General features: G+C 38.3%; 1 protein-coding gene and 1 pseudogene across 2 annotated transcripts in view; both read right to left on the bottom strand.

Annotated features, from left to right (window-relative positions):
• Positions 1-6050: 6050 nt before the first annotated feature.
• Positions 6051-8460, bottom strand: LOC149175358 (E3 ubiquitin-protein ligase RSL1-like). The gene is made up of 3 exons (XM_089422810.1): positions 8172-8460; positions 7411-8066; positions 6051-6484 (listed from the first exon to the last, which is right to left on the bottom strand). The coding sequence occupies exons 1-3, from the start codon at positions 8442-8444 to the stop codon at positions 6409-6411; spliced, it is 1005 nt and encodes a 334-aa protein (XP_089278936.1). The 5' UTR covers positions 8445-8460; the 3' UTR covers positions 6051-6408.
• Positions 8461-13432: 4972 nt separating this feature from the next.
• Positions 13433-22619, bottom strand: part of LOC149175357 (uncharacterized) — a 28248-nt pseudogene continuing 19061 nt past the window's right edge. Inside the window, exon 3 of the transcript XR_016258323.1 lies at positions 13433-13822. The product of XR_016258323.1 is annotated as an uncharacterized LOC149175357 (transcript). The remainder of the gene's footprint in view (positions 13823-22619) is intronic.

Here is a 22619-nt window from a genome sequence, read left to right as displayed (position 1 = left end):
CATTAATAAAAAGGCTTTTGAAGATTAGTTTGTAACATTTTGTCAGTTCAGTTTTGGAGCTCTCTCTATTCTCTCTCTCACACACTCTTGGGCACTTAGGGTTTTCCTAGATCACTTCAACATTGGATCAAGAAAAACAAAAAAGGAAAGAGGAAGCAAAGATCAAGTAAGGAAGAGAAGAATCAAGCAGCTAAAACGAGATTATTTGTAGGTATCAAGTTGTATGTATGGTTTCCTTGCTAGTTTTGACATGCATGATTATGCATGTGTGTTATTGGTTCTCTTGTTGTCATTGGCATGGGTTTTGCCAAGTGTGACAATGTTCTTCAGCCTTGCCTTTCCATTTTTGAATAGCCATGGTGTGATGGGGTTCTCATGTTTTGGTTGAGCAAGATTGTTAGATGGATTCGAAACTCAGTGAGGTGGTCTCTGAAAGAAAGAACACATGGCCTGGTGATCCCTGAATCATATTGTGGATTGTGGTAAAGCCTTGGCCTAGTAAACCTTGAACCAGACTGTGGGTTGCAATAAAGCCAGATTTTGTGTTACCTCAGTGGGCCTAAGAATCCTTGACCGATGAATGGTGGGATATACGGTAAATCCTAGAGGTGGGTGCCCTTGATCAGGCCTAGCAATACTTGGTCGGTGAATGGCGGGATATATGATAGAGCCTGGAGGGTGGAGTCTTAATTAGGCCTAAGGATCCTTTACCGTTGTATGGTGGGATGTGCGATAAAGCCTAGAGACTAAGAGATAGACAAATTCCTCATGGTGTAGGTGGAGAAATCCAGTGGCATCAATGCTTGTTTAGGACCTAGTGATCTTGTGTGAATTATGATAAAGCCTGGTTCTATTAATGAGGGTCAGGTGGTCTAGCCTCGGGAAGTCCTCGTTGATTTCTGGTTATGAGTCCCACATTCATGCTTGGAATATGACACGGGGATGATTGGTTAAAAGAAACATTTGGTTCACCCGATCTATGGTCAGGTGGTTCATGGAAGTCCTATACCTGGTTGGCTTATGCATTCATTAATAAGAGTTCTTTCTCCTTGGTATTCCATGTGTAAATATATTGGTTTATATGTGGATTTTATGGTTGTATCCTTATTATTTATGATATTTATATGATGGTTATGAGTATGTTTTATGACAGTGGTGATGTATGACTCTCATCATGTTTTGATTTGTCAATGAATGAACAATGAACATTTGACCTAATAGATGATAATGTAATTAATGTGATAAGGCATTAATGTTTCTTAACGATGCTCAGATAAGTATGAGACCCCTATGTTCAGATATGTTGTTATGCATTGTAGAATGCATATTTGTGACATGTTTGGCGAAATGTCTATCATGGCTAGTGTTATCCCCCACAATGTCTCGGGTTGATGAGGAGATCGACGAAGGTAACCACAGACCAAGCTTTCATTTTAGTACCTAGCCTACCAAACCAGAGAGGGCTCTCTCTATGCAATTACAACCAAAGAATTGACTAGAATATAAAAGGATTTTAGGCTAGATATGCTAGGCTCAGATAGGTTTGGAAATTTAGGGTTTTGATGCTGAACAAGGGATGACAACTAGCTAACTACGTCAAAAGATCAAAGAGTAACAAAAACAAAAATATAAAGGAGCAAGGTAGCAGTAGTTTTGTGATGGCTTAGGGTTTGTCAATGTAGTGTAGCGTTCAAAAGAAATAAGAAGACTTAATGAGCATATATGTCATGAATTGATTAAGTTAGAAAGCAAATAACATATAGTGATAATTCCATCAAAACAGAGCTTTAAGGAAAGAATTATGCTTATAAACTTAGCAAAAATCACCGAAGAAACTGATGAATAGAAAGAAGAGATGAATATCTATCATATGAAACTATAATAAAGAAGAAACAAGATCACAAACTCACTGCACATGAATTCCTAGATAATAGCTACAATTGTTCTTTGATTCCCTAAAAATGTTGAAGCACAAGTTACAAGAGTTCTTTCCTTAATTGTCCAACTCTTCTCTTTGACTGAGAAAATGATACATATAGACTAAGATAAACAGTTTCCCCACCTTCAGGGGTCGAACCCATGAGTGGTGGAATAGTTTCCAAGAATATTTCAACCAATAAGTGAGTGAGATGGTTGAAAACAAACTCTTCTCTTAGACTTTGATTTGAGTTTCTCTTCATTAATGAGGAATAATTTATCATAAAAACAACCTATTATGCTAATTTATTCATGATTACATCATCAAAACATCGAACTAATAAAATTGCATCATCAATTTGACCCTTACCCAAATCGAACTAGAAACTCTAAGAAATTACACAATGTAAAATTTTTAATTAAAATCTCAGAAAATTGCAGAAGCGCAATGCCAAGTTTGAGGCCATTTTTAGGTGACTTCCTGAAGTCAAAATTGAAATCTGAAAGAACGGTAAAATAGCCATGTTTGTCTAGTTTCTAGAAAATCTTGAATTTTTGAAAATGACCCATGGGAAAGCCTCCAAAAACTCATTCTCCCAAGGTGTCTCCAGAAGCACAACGCCTGTCAAAAAGAGGGGCAGAATGTTGATTTTTGACCCCTTTTTCTCATTTTTCTCAAAATTTGAGCCCTGTTTGAAAAATCTGAGGAAATGGGTTTTGAGAGGAGGCCATCATATTTCCAAAAATGCAAACCATTTGTCATTTATAGCTCTAAGGAAAAAGCGCAGCATTTCTGAAACTAGTGCATTTTCCTGAATTTGCACCAAATTTCACCAAAAACCAAAAATGCTCAAAAAACTCCCAAAATTGGTCCAGAAGTGCCAAATGAGGTGTACTATGCTATCATGGATGCCTCAACAAGCATCTCCAAGTTGTCCTTCTCATCTTTTCCTTTTAGGGTTTCCTTCAGCTTGTTTTGCATTTGTTTGACCTTGATGTTGCAAATCTTGTTTCTGGTTTGGTAGTGGTGGGCCATGTGCCTCAACATCTAGTTATCCCTGTGGAAAGAGAGATGGCATCAACTGAGAATGTGAAATCAATCCCTGCAATGGTGGCCTTTTCTCCTTTCAGATTGGTGGCAATCAAATCAATGAGCTGCTCATGAAAACTTACCTCTCCCACTCTTTGACAAAACCCTAGGCAGTTGACATCTTCAAAGCATTGTCTTATGAATGGTGAAGAATTGATCTCATTGAAATTTGTGGGCTCATACCTCAAAATATTCCCCCCTTTATGATGTTTTCTTTTCTCTGATGGTGAAGAGTCTCCTTCCATTTTTGAAACCCTAGATGATAGGAAAGAGGAAAAAAAACAGTGAAAAGTGATTGAAGTGGTGAAATGAGGGAGTTAGGGAAGGGAGTAGGGAAATTTTGGGAGATGGACAGGGGTTTTAGGAATCTTTAGGAAGTTAAATGAATGAGGGAGATGAGCTAGGAAATTTAAACACAGTCCTAGCTAGGGAAACTGCCCAATTTGATAGATTAGGGCTAGGGTTTGTAGGGAGGTGAAGTGGAATGAAGGGAAATGGTTTGTTGGTGAATGGGGATGATGAGTTGCATGCAAATAGAGGTATAGGGATAGTGATTTTAGGGTTTCAAAGCTCCAACTGATCATTTGCAAGCTCAAAACATGAAACTCATAGAAAACTCTAGAGGACTAAACTCATATTCATTTTGTTTACCTATTATGGGGCAAAGGAGTGTACTTACCTATTATGAAGCTTAGAGGATAAAAAAACTAGATTTAAAGGCTTGAAAACTCGAATTTGAGTGATTTGTTGCAATTCTAGGAGACTCTGTCCTGTGCGCAGCGCAATTCACCGGTGTGCAGCGCCACCTCTGGAAACGCAGCATAGTGTTTGTATGTGCAACGCGCTATCTTCCAACCCGCTTTTGTATGCCTTAAACTGCACCAAATTGAGAACTTGATAGCTTGTTGGAAATCTCTTGAAGTCTGCTACAAGATGGACTCCTCAAAAATGTAATTTGGACAATCTAGCAGGAAGAAAAATTTATTTCCCCAAGGTCGCTCCAAAAACACAGAGTGTCTCTGACAAAAGCGCAACGCCAACTTGCAAAGCACTTTTGACTACCTTCCTGAAGGATTTTTGAGTTGAAAGTGGTATGGTTGGAAAGATTATGATGTCTGCTACACAATAGAGTTCTTAAGCAATGCCAACACCTGATCCAAATCCCTGAAAAACTGTCTTGAAGTCAAGTTGTCCATAAGTGTAACAACTCTCCTGTTGCAAGTGTAGTTTGGGCATTTCTCTCAAATCATAATTCTTGTGCATAAATTGAAGGAGGTTTTTGTTCCTTGGACTATAATTGACAAAAAACTCTTACTTTTGTAAACTTCTTCTCCATTTGGTCAGAAACATATTTTGAAGCAAAATGTCCCTATGAGAAACGATGAGACGAGGTAGTGTACTGCAACATTGTCTTATTTGAAATAAAACACTATCTTTACCTTTATTTTTCTTTCCCTAAGCTACTAACTCCCTTTACCCACTAAATCACATGATAGACATGTTTTTGTTTTGACATATGGTATCATGATGACACATGGAGCAAAACCCTAGACCATGACCTAAAATGAGGAATTTAACCATTTCATGACCCAAGACATTTAAATGAAGATATGATACCTCGAAGAAGACAATGGCCATGATGAGGGATGAAGACCATGAGTAAGTGAAGGGAGCAGTAGTGATGTAGACACAACGACCAGTGACCAAATTTTTATTTGAAGATTCACTGAAATGACAAAAAATTGACTTGACACCCTAACAACACCTTGTAAGAGCATATTTGATCACTGGTGACAGGCTAGACTGATTGACACTAACAACTAGTAGGGGTCCAGTCAAGTCATTGATCAAATGTTTGCATTAGTACATTTGTTTCTATGTTATTTACCATTTCTGGAAGTTTCATGGAGTTCTCGACAATGGCCTGAGTCTTGGCCTTGAAAAAGTGTCATAGAATCCAGGGTCGTTGGCACATAACTCCCTGAAAAAGTCCCCAGTCACTGGCATGCCCTTTGTGGGAGCGAATGGAGGGTCCCAGTTGCATACATGCCTATATCATGGGAGCGACTGAGGCTGTAGGTCAGTAAAATGTCAAGTTACCTCAGGGGTTATTCACCTGGTAGGGTTGGTTGGCTCCTGAAGATTCTGTAACATGTGTAGAAGGTCAAATTGGTTGTGTTTTGTCGGGTCCACTTCCTTAATTGTACATGGAAAGTTGAATCAGATCATAGTAGTCTCTCATCACATGTTTACCCCAACGGACTCATTAACTTGGGTAAATGTGGGAGGATGGTGTTACAAATTATACATTTTCCTTGTATTCAAAATAAAAAATATAAGATCTATTTTCAATTATTTTGTCTCACTAAAGTTGATATAAAATTATATTAGTTAACATGCACACATCCAAATATTTTATTTATGGGTAAGAGTGAAGATAAAATATTTTTACCACAATTCCTTTGAATGACTATAATATCAAGAATAAACCATGCAAGACCACTATGAGAGTGAGAGTTACATTATTGGTATTTTATAATTTTTTAAATTTAAAGTTCATTTTTTTTTATTATAATGGACAACAATTTTTCATTTAAAGATTATTTTATTTTTATTTTGAAAGAAATAAATGTCAATTAGAGGTTGAGCACAAAAGATATCAGAAATTTCTTTTAAACTAGATTGTAGAGAATGTCTCTCCAACACAATAAATTAATATATAATTATTGAGAATAAATATATTATATTATAAATATAATTTATTTTATCAATTTGTTTTTCCTTTAGGGAGAAACTGTGTATCATGATTAGAATAATCGGCATTTGGGGTGGATGTCACCAATTACTTGGGACAATTCTATTTAGCTATTACCAATCATTCTATTTAACTTGGTCGTGGTCTCACTAATAGCTTATGTGTTTCTAATGATGAGTAAAGCATCAACCCTAACCGTTTATTGTTTTAATCCTAATACACAAAATCTCAAAAAAAAAAAAAAAAAAACAAAACAAATTAACAACATAAATTCTAACTATAAAAATCTACACAATCAAATATAATTCTAATTCTATATTGATCATATTTCTTAACTATATAATAATTTCAATATTACAAAACTTTTCTTGCTTTTAATCGTCTCCTAATAAACCATGTAATAATCTCCATATTAACATTATCAACTTGACAAAGAGCCACAGTTTTCCTAAGAAAACTAGTGCTGCTTTGCAACAACAAGACTACTAAGGAAAAAAACTAAACAAAATTAGTTTAAAAGCCGTACAAAGAAAAAAAAAATGCAGGAGCATTAGTAAAGCATACATAAAACCAATACGCTCTCAAAAAGTGGCATTCTGCTGGCCCTAAATGCCACAAGCCCTCCCTCAATCCTCTAACCAATCCTCTAACCAGAACAGTTGCAGGTAGTTCCATCCGTCTTCCAAGCTGATCCACATTTATAACAAAACTGGTAACCACACCTGAAACACCACCCACAATAATATGTGTCAATTCTCCTTCTGCTTAGTTACATAAACAAGAACTCTTCAATTTCCATTAAATGAACAGCAAATGGAGTGGTAGCTTTACTTAAATAATAAAAAATTTACAGGATCCGTATTATGTAAATCTGATTTTTTAAGTTATAAATATTACAAATAACAGATAGGAAATTTATAAATTATTAATTATTTTGATATTTAATATCATTGTGAATAAAAAATTAAATTATTATTATTAATAAAATTATTTACTTTCATTTTCATAAAATTCAAATGACCGAGTAACTTTTTGGGTGTTCTTCCATGTTTTGGAGTGTTAAATTCAAATGACACTGTAACTTTTTGGGTGTCTTCTATGTTTTGGAGTGTTAAATTCAAATGACACTCTAACTTTTTGGGTGTCTTCTATGTTTTGGAGTGTTAGCAGTAAATTCTGTGAAACAAATTTTCATCAAAGTGTTTTTTAGTTGTTTGAAATTTATTTTCAATTTATAATCTGAATCATCAAAGTGTTTTTAGTTGTTTGAAATTTATTTTCAATTTATACTCTGAAAAACCTCATACCAAAAAAGACCTCTTGGATATCTAGATTTTGCTAAATTTATAAATCAAATTGATGATTCTACCAGATTTTAACAATTTGGAAAAAAAAAATCCAAAAAAACCTCAAAAACTTAAAAGAGTTAAACCATGCTTAATTTATGTCATATGACACTGTAACCTGAGGAGAAGACTAGTAATCTCCCTTTTTCAGATTGGAAGGGTTAGATTTATCAACTGCAGCAAATAAGATGAGGACCACCCCGTTTTCTCCAATTAGAAAACAATTATATATATCAAAATATAATTCACAACATCCCTAATTATGTTTATTGACTATGAATCCATTTTACCAGCTTACTGACCTGCAAGTCATGTGACAGCATCCCAAGTTTCTTTCAATAATATGTTTGCAGCTTGCACACCGTTGCCATCCGTTCTCTTTGGCAAGCTTGAATAGCATCAGGTCACCTTCCTCTTTCTCAGAATCTGACAATTTCTGCAATTCAGAACAATCTAAACCTGCATGCCATGGCACACCGCAGTTAACACAGAATAACCCTCTGCATTGAGGGCATTCTGATTCTTTACTAACAGTAGCAGCTGCCTCACTTGAGCATGCTACTTCATCAGGCACAGCATCCTTCAACAAGAGTGCTGAACAATTCTGAAAAGGGCAATACACCTTCTGAGAAGGGGGAATACCGGCTTCCACCAATACCAAACTCCACTGCTCAAAAGTTTGTTTTGGAAGGACCTCTACACACTGTTCAGGCATCAGATGCTCGCTGCAATTGGGCTCAGGGCAAGCAATGGACACCAAATTTTCTTGCAGTTTATTACTGATATGCAGGGTTATGCAAGTACAACAAAACATGTGCGAGCAAACCCTGTTATCAAAAAATTCAGAAGGGTATTTTTCTTCTAAACAGATTCCACACAGTTGTTTCATAACAGGGGAATTTGCATTTCCCTCCATCCCTTCCTTCCCAATCCCGCTCTCATTATTAGGCGAGGAATCCTGCGGACAAAACAAGCAGAAACGATACCCACAAACTTGTCTCGGTTCGCAAAAAAGGAAAAAAAAATTGCATTCCTCCATGGCTACGAAGAATGAATAACTCACCTCGGAGGGAACAGTGGAAGAGCTTGCACTTGAGTCTGAACAAGAGTGGGCCCCTGCAAATCCGTATAGTGTCTGTGCCTCTTGAGCCTGGAGTGGCTGCCGTGGACATGCACACACCACTTCCTCCAATAGAAGTTGCAGAGAATTGTCACGGACAGATTCTTCCATTGCTTCCTCAAATAGAAGTTGCAGAGCATGGTCATGGACAGATTCTCCCGTTGCTTCTTCATGTTTCTGTGCATCTAACATATCTTCAATGGCTGCTGTTGACATATTTTCAAACTGAAACAGAAACGATATAAATGAGTTGATATTTATTTGGGTTGTTTATGTATGAAAATATAAAGTGGAATCCAAATTTCTTTCGGCACAGAGGGAACCTTAAAAGCCTCTCTTTTCCATCCAGTAAAAAGGCTATCCGACGTGTTCTTAAAGCTGAGAGTTGTGGGTAACGACACACGGACGGGTAGATTCTTTACGTAGAAATGAAGATGTGCAGACACATCACCCAATTCAACTTTGAGGCAGTCTTACGTGTAAAATTACAATATCCACACCTTGCGTTGGTTGTTACCAGTGAAATCTATACCGAAAAAGATTCCATTATTTTGGTTATCATTGTCAAAGATTCCTAAATCCATTTTGAACAAAATAAAAGACCTAAGTTGTTTGAAGGAAAACCAAGGAAGGGGTTCATCTAGTTAACTAGGAATAGGAATCTTTGTCTAGGCCAAAAGCTTGGAAGCTGGGGTTTTAATAACCTGGGTTGGTTTGGTTCGATAAGTCTTTAGTAATGAAAAATGTGTAGAGAGGAATTTTTAGTGAAGGATTATGAAGTCAACTTTTGTAGGATAAGTATTTTAGAAATTTGTGGGCATATGACTAGTTTAGAAAATTTATTGTTAAATTGATTATTAGGAGTTATATTGTCTAGAAGGCCTCAATGGATTCTTTTCCTTTTCTATTTGGATGGTTGGTTTGGAAAATTAGGGATGTAAAACATGTGTTAGGCGGTAAATATTTGTTAATTGGAGGAGCAAGTTGCTATAAAATTTCAAAAAAACTATTAAGTTTTCGAAACCCAAATGGATGGTTTTAGGGTTGGAGGGGAAGCTAGCTGATGAATGGAATAACTTTGTAAAGGGGTTATACAATAATGGTATCTTCTTAAATGAAAAAAATGATTCACTAGTTTGGAGCTAGGACAACTCTTCTAGTAAGGTGAGAACAAAGCTTGCTTATGAAATTATTGCTATTTTAGTTGTGGAACAAAGTGTTTGTTGGTAGACCAATTTTATTTGGACCTAGAACATAAAAAATAAATTGAGATGTTTCATTGGACTACAATTACAAAATAAAATCTTAATCTGGGAAAGCCTGCAGAAAAGAGGTTTACCTTGCCCAAATTTGTGTAGGCTCTATAAGACCCATGAAGAAACTTTGTACGAGATTTATGGAACTCAATCCTACAGGTTATAGGAATTAAAGAGAAGGTAGGACTAACCACTTTTGAGGAGGTTTTACATCATTGGAATTTTAAGATTAGGAATCATTACACCCTTCCTATCTTTGTGGTATGAGGAATATAGATCTTAAGAAACCTGATTATTTTCCAAAACACAACTATTAATACTAATATTCAAACTCCCAAGATTGTGGCACTTTTTACAGAGTATAATCTGAAACAAAAAGAAAAAAAGCGAGAGATGGATCAAATTCCCTAGGCCATTACAATGTTATCCAGTTGGTTTCTTTGATTGTGCAACTCAAGGGAAAAAATGTGGGGTTGGTGGTCTTATCAAACTCCCGGGAAACAAGTCCTATTAGTGTAGAATTGGTATTGAAAAAGGAACAAATACAAAAGGTGAAATGATTGCTTGCTAGGCATTTATGTATCTTGCCAACTTAAAAAAAAATAAGATGTTTTCAAATTCTTAGTGATTCCAAATGTACGATAGATTGGTTTGCAGGTACAACTTAGTTTGAGGTCTTCAATTTGGATTACTGTAAATCAAGGATTCTAGAGATGAAGGAGAGTCTCCACATTATCAATTTTCATCATATTCACCATGATTTGAACATAATAGCGGATTCTTTATCCAAAATAGCAATATACTTAGGCAAAGGGTATCTATTTTATGAAGAATTTTATGGCAATGTTCTTCAAAATGTGAGCACATTTACTCTTTTTTAAGTCATAGTCTTCAATTTTTCAGTGTTGTAATTCAAACCTATGGTGAGTATATAGTATTTTGGGTTCCATTTTTTCTTTTTTGAGCATGCTGATGGACATAGGAAATCCCGAGTCTTTGTTCTTGGCAGTGGTTTGTAATTTCAAAGGGAGCTCTTTTTGAGTCACTTGCTTATTTAGTTTAGATTGATGGGAGTTTATTTCATGGGACAAGTTTCAACTTGTTTTTTGGACCTATGTTATTATTTATATTGTCTTTTTATGGACAATTACATGTAAGTTTTATGTTTATGGAGCTAATATGAATATGTATGTGCTTTATTTTATTCTATGTGAATAATAATGAAGCAAAGTTTTACCTTGAAAAAAATATAAGGTCTTTACTTTTTTATCTATATTACAATTTACTTTATATTTATTTAGTTTGAAAGATAATTTTGTAATGCATATACTTTTAAGTTTTAAAATAAATTTAAAAAATGTATATATAAACAAAATTAATTTTTAAAAGTCCAAGGGGCATAGAATAGACGATGATGACATAGTGTTTTGTTAAGACACTCCATATGCAAAAATCCAACAATGTTAAGGGCTAGTGTGGCCCAACCCTAGTTTAGATGCCCCTGGGTTGTGGTTACTCAAGCCACAAGTAAAGCATGTCATCTTAGGACTCACATTGCCTAACAAACAAACAAAAAAATTAAATATAACATCATTTTTATGGTTGAGTAATTATTAATTAAATTAAAAATAATACATTAAAGTATTCATATTAAAAGGATACTCATAAATTAACTTTGAAAATAATATAAATATAGATATAAAGTAAAGTGGTTTACTTTATATATATATCTATCTATATATATATATATATATATATATATATAATATTTTTTCCATATTTATTTATACATAAATCACTTATATTTAAACTTTTATACTAAAAGTAAGTATGCATATTTATTTGTACATTAGTTACTTTATATTTTAAACTTTTATATAATAAAATATTTATATGTTAATTGGGGTTATTCTGGGTGGTTGGAGTAAGGATTTAGATACTCCCCTTCTGGGTGGTTGGGAGTAAGGATTTAGATACTCCCCACCCAAATTCAATTCTTACAAGTCACATGATGAACTTTGATGTAATAGATGTGAACCAAAAACAAAAGTGATAGGTTCCTTCTAGGTTTAAAAAATAAAAGTGATTTCTTCTGCTTTTATGCTTTGATAGGTTCCTTTGGAGATGATGATGACATGTGGTTGGTAGATAGTGGCGTATCAAGACACATGAATGGACAGTGTAGGAATCTTACAAGCATAATGGAAAAAAAGTTGTCTCATAGGGTTGAATTGGGAGACAACAACAACTATGCAGTCAAAGGAATTGGGAGGGCATCCATAGAGTTGGAATCTGGTAACAACATTCATCTCAACAATGTCCTTTATGTACCGAGTTTGAAAAAGAATATTGTCTTCGTTTCTTGTTTAGAAGATAAAGGAGATAGGGTTGCTTTTTTGGATGACAAAGTACTTGTTTGGTCTAAGGGCTCTAGTATAGATGATGCTAGGGTTATTGGGATTCTTGATGGTAGACTGTATGCACATGTGATTCTGATCTAGACTTAGGCAGGAAGACAAAAAAATGCAGAAATACCCATATACATAGAGATGCAGCAGAAATAAAACTTCATTTCATTAATATCAAAGAACTAAAATATGCTTACATACAGAAATAAAAATAAACTAGCTCGGGCAATGATAGCTTATCTCTGAGAAGAGATGTGGCAACTACATGCCTCTGAACTATGTTACAATGAGGCTCAAGGGTGTATTTATTATTAAACAACAAGGGAAAAACCTAAACAACCAAAACCCTAGCCCAAAGAGATGGAATGCCAAGAGTTTGTGGGCCCTGTTGGGGTTAGTTGGGCAACCAACTTCCTGGGGTTGTAACTCGATCATATTATCTCTGTTTGGTGCACACGATACCTTGTTGGAAAGATATATCTGAGTACTACAAGATTTGTGATAGGACCCTTCCTATGACTACAGAATGACTATGACTACGAGCTTGTTGCGTACCTCAAAAAAACATCGTTTAGGGGGTCAAAACTGCTATGAAATTTCAGGTCCCGAAAAACTGCTAAAAATAGTAAATGCTGCAATAAACAAAGAAACAAATGAAACCAACTAGAGGTCTACGTGGAATAGGCGGGTGGCCACCAATATCCACCTAGATCAGTCCTCCCTACTTAGGAAGTAATGGTCCCCATTGCGTGCAGAACCTCCATGAGGTGAGGAAATTTTTGTTGAACTTGGTCCCTAGTGAACCACTTGCCCTAGTGAAGGAGTTGGTCTCTTTTGACAACTCGATATAGTTAGATCCTTTGTTGGCAAGTTTTCTTGATCTACATGTCCATGATATGATTAGTTGTGGATTTTTCCATGCAGTTCGGGTTTAGCTCTATTGGTGTGAGTTGTTCTGCAATGTCGGATGTGTCCAACAAAGGTGGAAAGTATGGTCGAAGGCGGTTTACATTGAACACTAGATGTAGACCAAGGAACGGTGGAATGATGAGCTCGAAGGCATTGTCCCATACAACCTTGGTGATGGTGTATGACCTGTTAGCTCTGCTATTACTTTTACCATTTGAAGGTCAAATGCAGGCTTGATCGGGTTGTTTATGATTAAAAATGTATTTGATGCAGTTATTCCGCCCATTCCCCTTCACTCTGTCGATGCTCTTATAAACTCCCCTACCTCCGTTTTGCCTCCAAAGCCCTGTACAAACTCGCTTTCCCTCAGGTCCCTGGGCGCAAAGTTAAACCCATAAGCCCCTTTTCCTTAAGCCCCGGGCGCTTAACCACGTGACTCCGCTCATATCTTTGTGTGCCTTTGTAAACTCTCCGCCACAATCGCAGCCGTTGAATGCCCTGATCCAACGGTTCCCGCACCGCTACAACCTTTTTCCCGCACGTTAAACCTCATTCATCTCCCCACCATCCGATCGTCCATCTCCAGATCTAACGGTAGTCGCTCCTCACGCCACTGAAACCTACCCGCTCGTTAACCCGCGATCACGGCGCTTTCCCGCCTGTCCCATCCGCCATGCGTCGCAATTTTATTTGATCGCGCGGTCGCGTACGAATACCGCCCACCTCCGATAAGCGGTGTGGGGAAACCGCTTACCACCGTCTCGTACGATCCTCGCGCGTTATCGCCTGCGCTTGTTAGCCGCCTGTCAGCCGTCGAATCTACCCGCCCACGATCTGACGGCCCTCGTTTGTCCGTCCACGTGTCCTCCCGATACTCCTTATCTAGCACCCTCCGCCGTTGATTACTGCGATCCAACGGTTGATGTTTGTCTTCCGCCCACTCGTACACCCGCCATGAAGTCTTCGCCACCTTTGACTGAGCCGTGCTTTCGAAGGACAATGGTGGCCATCTACCAGTACCCTGTGCATTTATCCTTCAACAACTGAATTCAAGAGCAAAATGGCGGAGGAAGAAAAGTACAGGAAAGAGCAGTTAAAGGCATTAATCAGTCATGGAGCCTTATACACATTACACTCCATCTGCTCAGAGAAGGACGGTCGAGCAACAGAAAGGTCGATTTGTTCATTAAAGCAACAGATTGTATCAGAGACCCATATCAGAGAATTAAGGTGGTTGGTGGTCCATTATGACCCCTCCACGCATAGGATAACATATATTTTTGTAATCAACCTCCATATATACCAAAAAACAAGATGTAATGAGGGTTTATGGATATTGTTTTGATGTAAATTTCAACTTCTGGAGACTATAACTACTATGATACCTGCAGCGTCTGGTCTTCATTTTCAGCTAATGTAAGCTTCTTTTGCTGTCAATTGCTCACTTTCCACTTCTTCTTTGTTCCAGGCTGTGCCTGTTATGCATTTTTCATATGCTCTTGATGTTTAGCATTAGAGGGGCTGTCATCCCACCTCTGTGTTAGAATCTAGTAAGTATTATTGAATGTGTATGCAGGTTTCTGTTGTTTTAATGCTAGAGAACTGTCATCCTGTCTGTGCATTAGGAAATAGATTTACAGACCTTTAAACTGGTTGCAGCCGGCCATCACAGGGTCCTGTGCATCTGCTGGTGTGGTCAATATTCTTCATGCTCACCTATTCCTTAAACTATGAGTAATCGGTGGTCTAAAGCCTTGTAGTCAGGGGGTGTTCACCCATGTCTGGGGTTAAGCATAGTAGAAGTGGTTATCTGGCTTGAATATGCATCATCTCTTCCATTCATCCACCTATTTCCAACATTTTTGTTGAGTTTGTAATGTTCCCGAGCATCTCTGATATACAACCTAGGATAGTTTCTTGGGGTGATAACATTAATTGGCGTCGTTGCCAAGGAGAGGAGATTGAAGCTCAACTTCCCTGGGATAACGACACAGTTCCAGATTTTGATGATAGACAAGGTCTGGGCACATATTCTGGTTGTAATCATCTATTTAGTGACTCCAATGGAGGAAGACCAACATTTGGCGACTCCACATTGAAGTTTTGGCTCAGTTTGTGAGACATACTCGAAGAAATCCTCAGAAATCACTAGCTGAACCAGTGCCTGACCTTGAGAGGACTGTCAAATCAAAGAAAGCATCATAGAAAGGGGCATCAGGATCAGGTAAGCCTAAGAAATCGCATGCATCTCTGAAAGATAAAGTTATTGCTGAAGATATACAGTTTGAAGATTTAGAGCCTAGCACTGTTAATAAGGAAATTCCTTCAGAGATTAATTCAGCCCCTTGTCCATCTAGTTCCCCTTTGAATCTCAGTCCAAAAAAAGCTTCCCATACAGTCTAAAACATCCCTTTGTCTCTGCCATCCATCACATTACTTCCTACCATTCAATCTGCCAGTATCCTTCCACATATCTCAATCATGGCAGGCCAGCAAGCACCCACGAAGATAGAAAGAATTGTAGCTGCCAGATATGGACCTTTGGTCTTGCCTGTTCCTTTGAATCCTATGCCTGTGGGAGAATATCAGAAGTATATGCCTAAATTCACTAGCACAGAGGGAGTAACAGCAGAAGAACACCTTGAAGCTTTTTATAGTTATGCTGATAACTTAGATATAAGTGAAAATGATGTGTGGATGAGAGTTTTTGTACAGAGCCTTGATGGTGAGGCTAGGAAGTGGTTCAGAGAATTACCCCAGAGATCTATAACAGATATTGAAGCCTTAGATGATGCATTTTTGAAGCACTGGGGAGATAAAAAGGACTTGCTATATTACCATACTGAGTTTGGCAACCTAAAGAGGGAAAATGGGGAATCATTGCTTGATTTTAATAAAAGATTCAATCGTATGTATAGTAAGATACCAGCTGAGGTAAAGCCTACCCCCAACTCTGCTAAACTCACTTATGCCAATGCTATTGACTCTGATTTTTGCCTATCGTTGAGAGAAAGGAGATGTGCTACTCTGGCAGACATGCAGGATGCAGCCCTAGAAGTAGAGTCTAATATTATGGCTGCAGAAAAGTTAAAAAGTCAAGCTGACAAAAGGAGGCAGAGAGGTCAGGCTTCTACTTCCTCTGCATCATCTTCAGAGCCTAAATTAGATAAAATGACTAAGATGATAGAGTCATTGGCTGCTGAAATTTCTAAGCTGAAGGTTGAGTAGAATTCAGGAAAAACAAGGCAACATAACACATTTGCTCCAAGAAATCCCAATCCATTCAGAAGAGCAAATGAGCAGTTACAAATCATTTAGAGGGGTGAAGAACCAAATGAGGAACAGAAAGTTAAAGCTCCTTTCCAAAATGTAGTCATGGAGGAGGAACAATTTGAAGAGGAGGATGAAATTCACTGCATGGAAGATAAAGGCAACGCTGCATTTTTGACATTGACTGCTTATGAAGAATCTTTGCTGCAGACACAAGACAGTCAGGAGTGGGACAGAGAGGTTGTTATACAAACTCAGGAGCAGCAAAGATATAATCTGAGGTCAAATGAAAAAAATGTCAAGGAGAATCCTGCCCAAAGAGCTACTGTCCAAACAGAGTCACAGAATATCAAACAGAGAAGACCAGTAGCTGATCCAGTCATCCTCAAAGCACCAATTCAAGAGGTAAAAGGTTCTGATAAGTTATCTTCTTCTTTCAGCTTTGAGTCAGAAGTTCAAAAATTGAAAATATCTGTGCCCCTGATAAAGTTGGTGAAGAGTGAAATGTTTACAAAGCCTATCTTTGAAGCTCTTGAGCTGGAAACCACACAAACCTCCACTGACTCTGTCAATTTGCAAGATGACAAGCCTGCCATTGTGCTCAGCCCCATGATTGAACCTGCTGATAATAATTCTCCATCTTTTTATGTCTCCTTGACCATGCATGAAAAAATCCTCCACAACTACCTGCTAGATACAGGGGCCAGCCACAATTTAATGCCTAAAGTTGTCATGGAAGAGTTAGGCCTTGACATCACTAGACCTTATCATGATTTATTTTCTTTTGATTCAAGGAAGGTGAAATGTCTGGGATTGATCAAAGATCTAGACATTACCCTAACTCAGCTGCCCATGAATAGTATGATGATGGATATTGTGGTAGCAGATGTCCCTCCTAAGTTTGGCATGCTGCTGTCCAGAGGGTGGATTAAGAGACTAGGTGGGACATTACAGAATGATCCATCTTATGCAACAGTCCCAGTTTTTGGAGGAGAAAGCAGGAGATTGTACAGAGAAGCACAGTTGGCATATATCATTAGTGATGAGAAGAATCCTACTAATAATCCCATCTATGCTGTGGACACCGATTTTGGAGCATGTATTATCCAAATAGAAGAATCTCAGAAGGCCTCATTGCAGATCAGGAAACCAACAATTTAGGCCGAAGAAGAGCAAGGAAGTCAGGTTTAGGAGATGTTCTTTGATGGAGCATGTTCCAGGGAGACTGCAGGAGCAGGGGTGTTGCTAGTATCTCCAAAACAAGAAAGTATTCAGCTGTCTTTTAAGCTGGTTTTCCAAGTCACAAACAATATAGCAGAGTATGAGGCTTTGCTATTGGGCCTTAATGCAGCAAAAGACAGAGGAATCAGAAGCATAAAGGTATTTGGAGATGCTGATTTGATCATTCAGCAAGTAAATAAAACATTTTAGGCAAAGCACCCAAGGCTGAAAGCATACAGAGATGAGGTATGGAGAATCAGAGATTCTTTTGATTATTTCTGTATTTCATATATCCCGAGAGCCAAAAAACAACTTGCTGATTCCCTTGCTGTGTCTGCTAGCCTGTTTATCCCTCCCATGCCTCCCAAAATTATTTATGAATTCCAAATGAAGTACAGACCATCCTTGCCTGATAATGTCCAGCATTGGAAAGTTTTTGATGATGATGATGAGATAAATAGGTTTCTACAAGTCATTGATGAGTTTTCTGAAATGCAAATTGACCAAGATAATGAAGCCTTGTTAGAAAGCCCCAAATCACAGCTTAGAAATAAAATTGGTAAAAATAGCATTGTCCAGCTTCCCAGCAATCATATTCCTAAGGGTTTAATTCCTCTAGAAACACTGTTTGACCAAAATGATGTACCTTACAAGGCTGCCCAAAAATAAGACCAATCTGCAGTCTATAAGCATGATATAGGGAGTCCAGGTTAGCCAAGATATGTAAATTTGTCCACTCAATTGTCTGCTGACTAAAGTTTTGAATACTGCAATTTAATGAAGTAATTTGCTGACGTGTTTGCCTGGGAGTATAGTGATATGAAAACGTATGATAAGAAGATAATCCAGCATAAAATCCCTCTGGAGAAAGACACCATTCCTTTCAAACAGAAGCTGAGACCAATAAATCCTATGCTTCTTCCTCTAATTGAAAAAGAAATTAAAAAGTTGCTGGCTGCCAAGATTATAGTTCCACTTAGATATTCCAAATGGGTAGCCAATCTAGTAGTGGTGAGGAAGAAAAGTGGAGAAATCAGACTGTGTGTTGATTTCCGAAACTTAAACAAATGCTCCAAGAAAGATAACTATCCTTTACCCAATATGGAGCATCTACTGCAGAAGGTCTCAGGAACCAAAGTGATGTCTTTCCTGGACGGATTTTCAGGGTTTAATCAAATTGTTGTGCATCCAGATGACCAAGAGAAGACTGTATTTACCATTCCTTGGGGCACTTTTATGTATGCCAAGATGCCTTTTGGATTGATGAATGCTGGATCAACCTTTCAGAGAGCTATGGATATAGCATTTGTAGGAGAGAAGGATAAATTTGTCCTTATCTACCTTGATGACATAATAGTATACTCCAGTAGCCATCAAAATCATTTGCAGCATTTGAAAAAAGTGTTTTTGAAGTGTAGAAGGTTTGGGATTTCAGTCAATCCTAAAAAGTCACAATTTGCTTTAGAAGAAGGCAAGATGTTAGACATGTTGTTTCTGCTGCAGGTGTCCGAATTGACCCAGAAAGAGTAAAAGCAATACAAGCCTTGTCTGTCCCAAGATCAAAGAAGGATATACAGTCCTTTCTGGGCAAGATTAACTTTGTAAGGAGGTTTATCCCGAATTTTGTTGAATATGTGAAGCATATTACCTCCATGTTGAAGAAAGGGGCAGAAATAAAATGGACTGATATAGAGAGAAAATCATTTGAGTCTATTAAAAAAGCTATTATGGAAGCTCCCACTTTAATAAGTCCAAATTACAGCAAGGAGTTCCATGTATTCTCATTTGCCTCTGAAGACACCATTGCAGCAGTTTTATTGCAAGCAGATGAAGAAGGTTCAGAGCATCCGGTGGCATTTTTCAGCAAATTTTTGAGGGATGTTGAACTGAGGTATGATATTATCGAAAAACAAGCATATGCTCTTATCAAATCCTTGAAAGCTTTCAAAGTTTACATTCTGCATTCTAAGATAATTGCATATGTACCTTCGGCTGCTATAAAAGATGTTTTGGCACAACCTGATGCTGATGGAAGAAGGGCTAAATGGATTGCAAAATTGATTGAATTTAATATAGAATTGAAGCCCACCAAGCTGGTCAGAGGTCAGGGTCTTGCCAAATTATTGGCTGAAGAAAATTGCAGATCATTGGATATTGATTTCCTCTGCACAATTGTAGAAATTGGTCAGACAGATAAAGAAGAGGAAGCAACTGAACCAGACAGAAAGCAGTCAGTGGCCGAAAATCTAGCTTCTTGTGATTGGTATTCTGTAATAATTAATTTCTTGCTGAAGCTAGAAATCCCTTCAGACTTTACTCAAAGTCAAGCCAGAACTATAAAGCTTAGGGCAACTAAATATTGCATTAATGAAAATCTGCTCTATTGGAGGGATCCATCTGGAGTGCTTTTGAGGTGTCTGGAAAAAGAACAGTCAATAGAAGTCACGCAGCAATTTCATTCCAGCATGTGTGAGGGCACCATTATTGGAAGAATATAGCCCACAAGATCCTCAAAGCTGGGTATTATTGGCTCTCCTTATTTTCCGATGTATTTTCATTTGTTAAATCTTGTGATAGGTGCCAAAGATTTGAAGGAAAACAACAGTTGAAGTCCTTGCCCCTAAAATCAATACATGCAAAAGGACCTTTTCAGCGGTGGGGCTTGGATTTCATTGGAGAGATCAATCCACATTCCAGTGGCCAGCACAGATGGATATTAGTAGCCACTGATTATTTTACCAAGTGGATTGAAGCAATCCCTACCAGGAAGGCTGATCATAATGTGGTCATGAAGTTTTTGACAGAGAATATCTTCAGCAGATTTGGTTGTCCACATGAACTTGTCACAGATAATGCAACAGCCTTCAGGGAAAAAGAATTGGTGGAAATGTGTGATTCAATGGGTATTAAACTGGTTCATTCCATTGCATATTATCCTCAAGGAAATGGTCTAGCAGAATCCTCTAATAAAATTCTGATCAGGATAATTAAAAAGTTGCTGGAGGACAATAAAAAGAATTGGGATACTAAGCTCAAGTATGCGCTGTGGGTTGACAGAGTGACCATTAAGAAATCCACATGGAATTCTCCTTTCAAGCTAGTATATGGCACTGAAGCTGTGTTTCCAATTCAGTTAAATCTTCCTGTGGTAAAATTCCTTCAAGAAGAGTAGAATGAGGAGGAAGACATGGCAAAAAGGATCACTGATTTAGTAGAGGTACATCATATCAGAGAACAGCTGGTTGTAAGGGTTGCAGCACATCAGAAGAAGATCAAGCAAGCCTTTGACAAAGGGAAAAAAACAGATAATTTTCAGGTTGGAGACTTGGTTCTGAAATGGGATGCATTGAAGGAAAAGAAAGGCAACCATGGGAAATTTGATGCTTTCTGGACAGGCCCTTTCATCATTTTCAGATTCAAGGGAACAACACCTTCATACTGAAAAGTATGGGAGGAGAGACAGTTTTTTATGGCCCAGTTAATGGGCGTTTTCTAAAAAATTATGTTGTTTAAGGTCTATGTCCTTAAAAGTTGTAAATATTTTGTTTTCATCAGTTTTGTGTAGGCAAAGTAGACTCCATGCCTAATGGAACACTAGGAATTTTGGCTAATTTCTTTTCATCAGGAAGGCATTGATTGCAGGTTCTTGAGACCTCACAGGGAGGATCCCATCCCCAGAAGGAGCCAGTGTTAGCTCTGCTATTAGTTTTACCATTTGAAGGTCAAATGCAGGCCTGATCGGGTTGTTTATGATCAAAAAGGGATTTGATGCAGTTATTCCGCCCATTCCCCTTAACTTTGCCGATGCTCTTATAGACTCCCCTACCTCCGTTTTGCCTCCAAATCCCTGTACAAACTCGCTTTCCCTTAGGTCCTCGAGCGCAAAGTTAAACCCATAAGCCCCTTTTCCTTAAGCCCCCGGCGCTTAACCACGTGACTCCACTCATATCTTTACGTGCCTTTGTAAACCCTCTGCCGCAATTGCAGCTGTTGAACACCCTGATTCAACGGTTCCCGCACCACTACAGCCTTTTTCCTGCGCGTTAAACCTCATTCATCTCCCCACCGTCCGATCGTCCATCTCCAGACCTAACGGTAGTTGCTCCTCCCGCCGCCGAAACCTACCCGCTCGTTAACTCGCGATCGCGGCGATTTCCCGCCTGTCCCATCCGCCATACGTCGCAATTTTATTTGATCGCGCGGTCGCGTACGAATACCGCCCACCTCCAATAAGCGGTGCGGGGAAACCGCTTACCGCCGTCCCGTACGATCCCCGCGCGTTTGTTAGCCACCTGTCAGCCGTCGGATCTACCCGCCCACGATCCGACGACCCTCGTTTGTCCATCCACGTGTCCTCCCGATACTCCTTATCTGGCAGCCTATGCCATTGATTACTGCGATCCAATGGTTGATGTTCGTCTTTTGCCCACTCGTACACCTACCATGAAGTCTTCGCCACCTTTGACTGAGTTGTGCTTCCGAAGGACAATGGCGGCCATCTACCAATACCCTATGCATTTATCCTTCAACAACTGAATTCAAGAGCAATATGGCCGAGGAAGAAAAGTACAGGAAAGAGCAGTTAAAGGCATTAGTCAGTCATGGAGCCTTATACACATTACACTCCATCAGATCCATCTGCTCAAAGAAGGACGACTGAGCAGCAGAAAGGTCGATTTGTTCATTAAAGCAATAGATTGTATCAGAGACCCATATCAGAGTATTAAGGTGGTTGGTGGTCCATTATGACCCCTCCATGCATAGGATAGCAGATATTTTTGTAATCAACCTCCATATATACCCAAAAACAAGATGTAATGAGGGTTTATGGATATTGTTTTGATGTAAATTTCAACTTCTGGAGACTGTAACTACTGTGATACCTGCAGCGTCTGGTTTCATTTTCAGCTAATGCAAGCTTCTTTTGCTGTCAATTGCTCACTTTCCACTTCTTCTTTGTTCCAGGCTGTGCCTGTTATGCATTTTTCATATGCTCTTGATGTTTAGCATCAGAGGGGCTGTCATCCCACCTCTGTGTTAGAATCTAGTAAGTATTATTGAATGTGTATGCAGGTTTCTGTTGTTTTAATGCCAGAGAGCTGTCATTCTATCTGTGCATTAGGAAATAGATTTACAGACCTTTAAACTGGTTGCAGCCGGCCATGACAGGGTCCTGTGCATCTGCTGGTGTGGTCAATATTCTTCATGCTCACCTATTCCTTAAACTGTGAGTAATCAGTGGTCTAAAGCCTTGTAGTCTGGGGGTGTTCACCCATGTCTGGGGTTAAGCATAGTAGAAGTGGTTATCTGGCTTGAATATGCATCAT

The sequence above is a fragment of the Pinus tabuliformis genome, chromosome 4_1, assembly GCF_031772625.1.
Source record: "Pinus tabuliformis cultivar Carrire ecotype Pingquan chromosome 4_1, CPIR1, whole genome shotgun sequence".
NCBI classification, from domain to species: domain Eukaryota; kingdom Viridiplantae; phylum Streptophyta; class Pinopsida; order Pinales; family Pinaceae; genus Pinus; species Pinus tabuliformis.
Note: the sequence above shows the minus strand (reverse complement) of the source record. Positions and strands in the feature narration are given on the sequence as shown.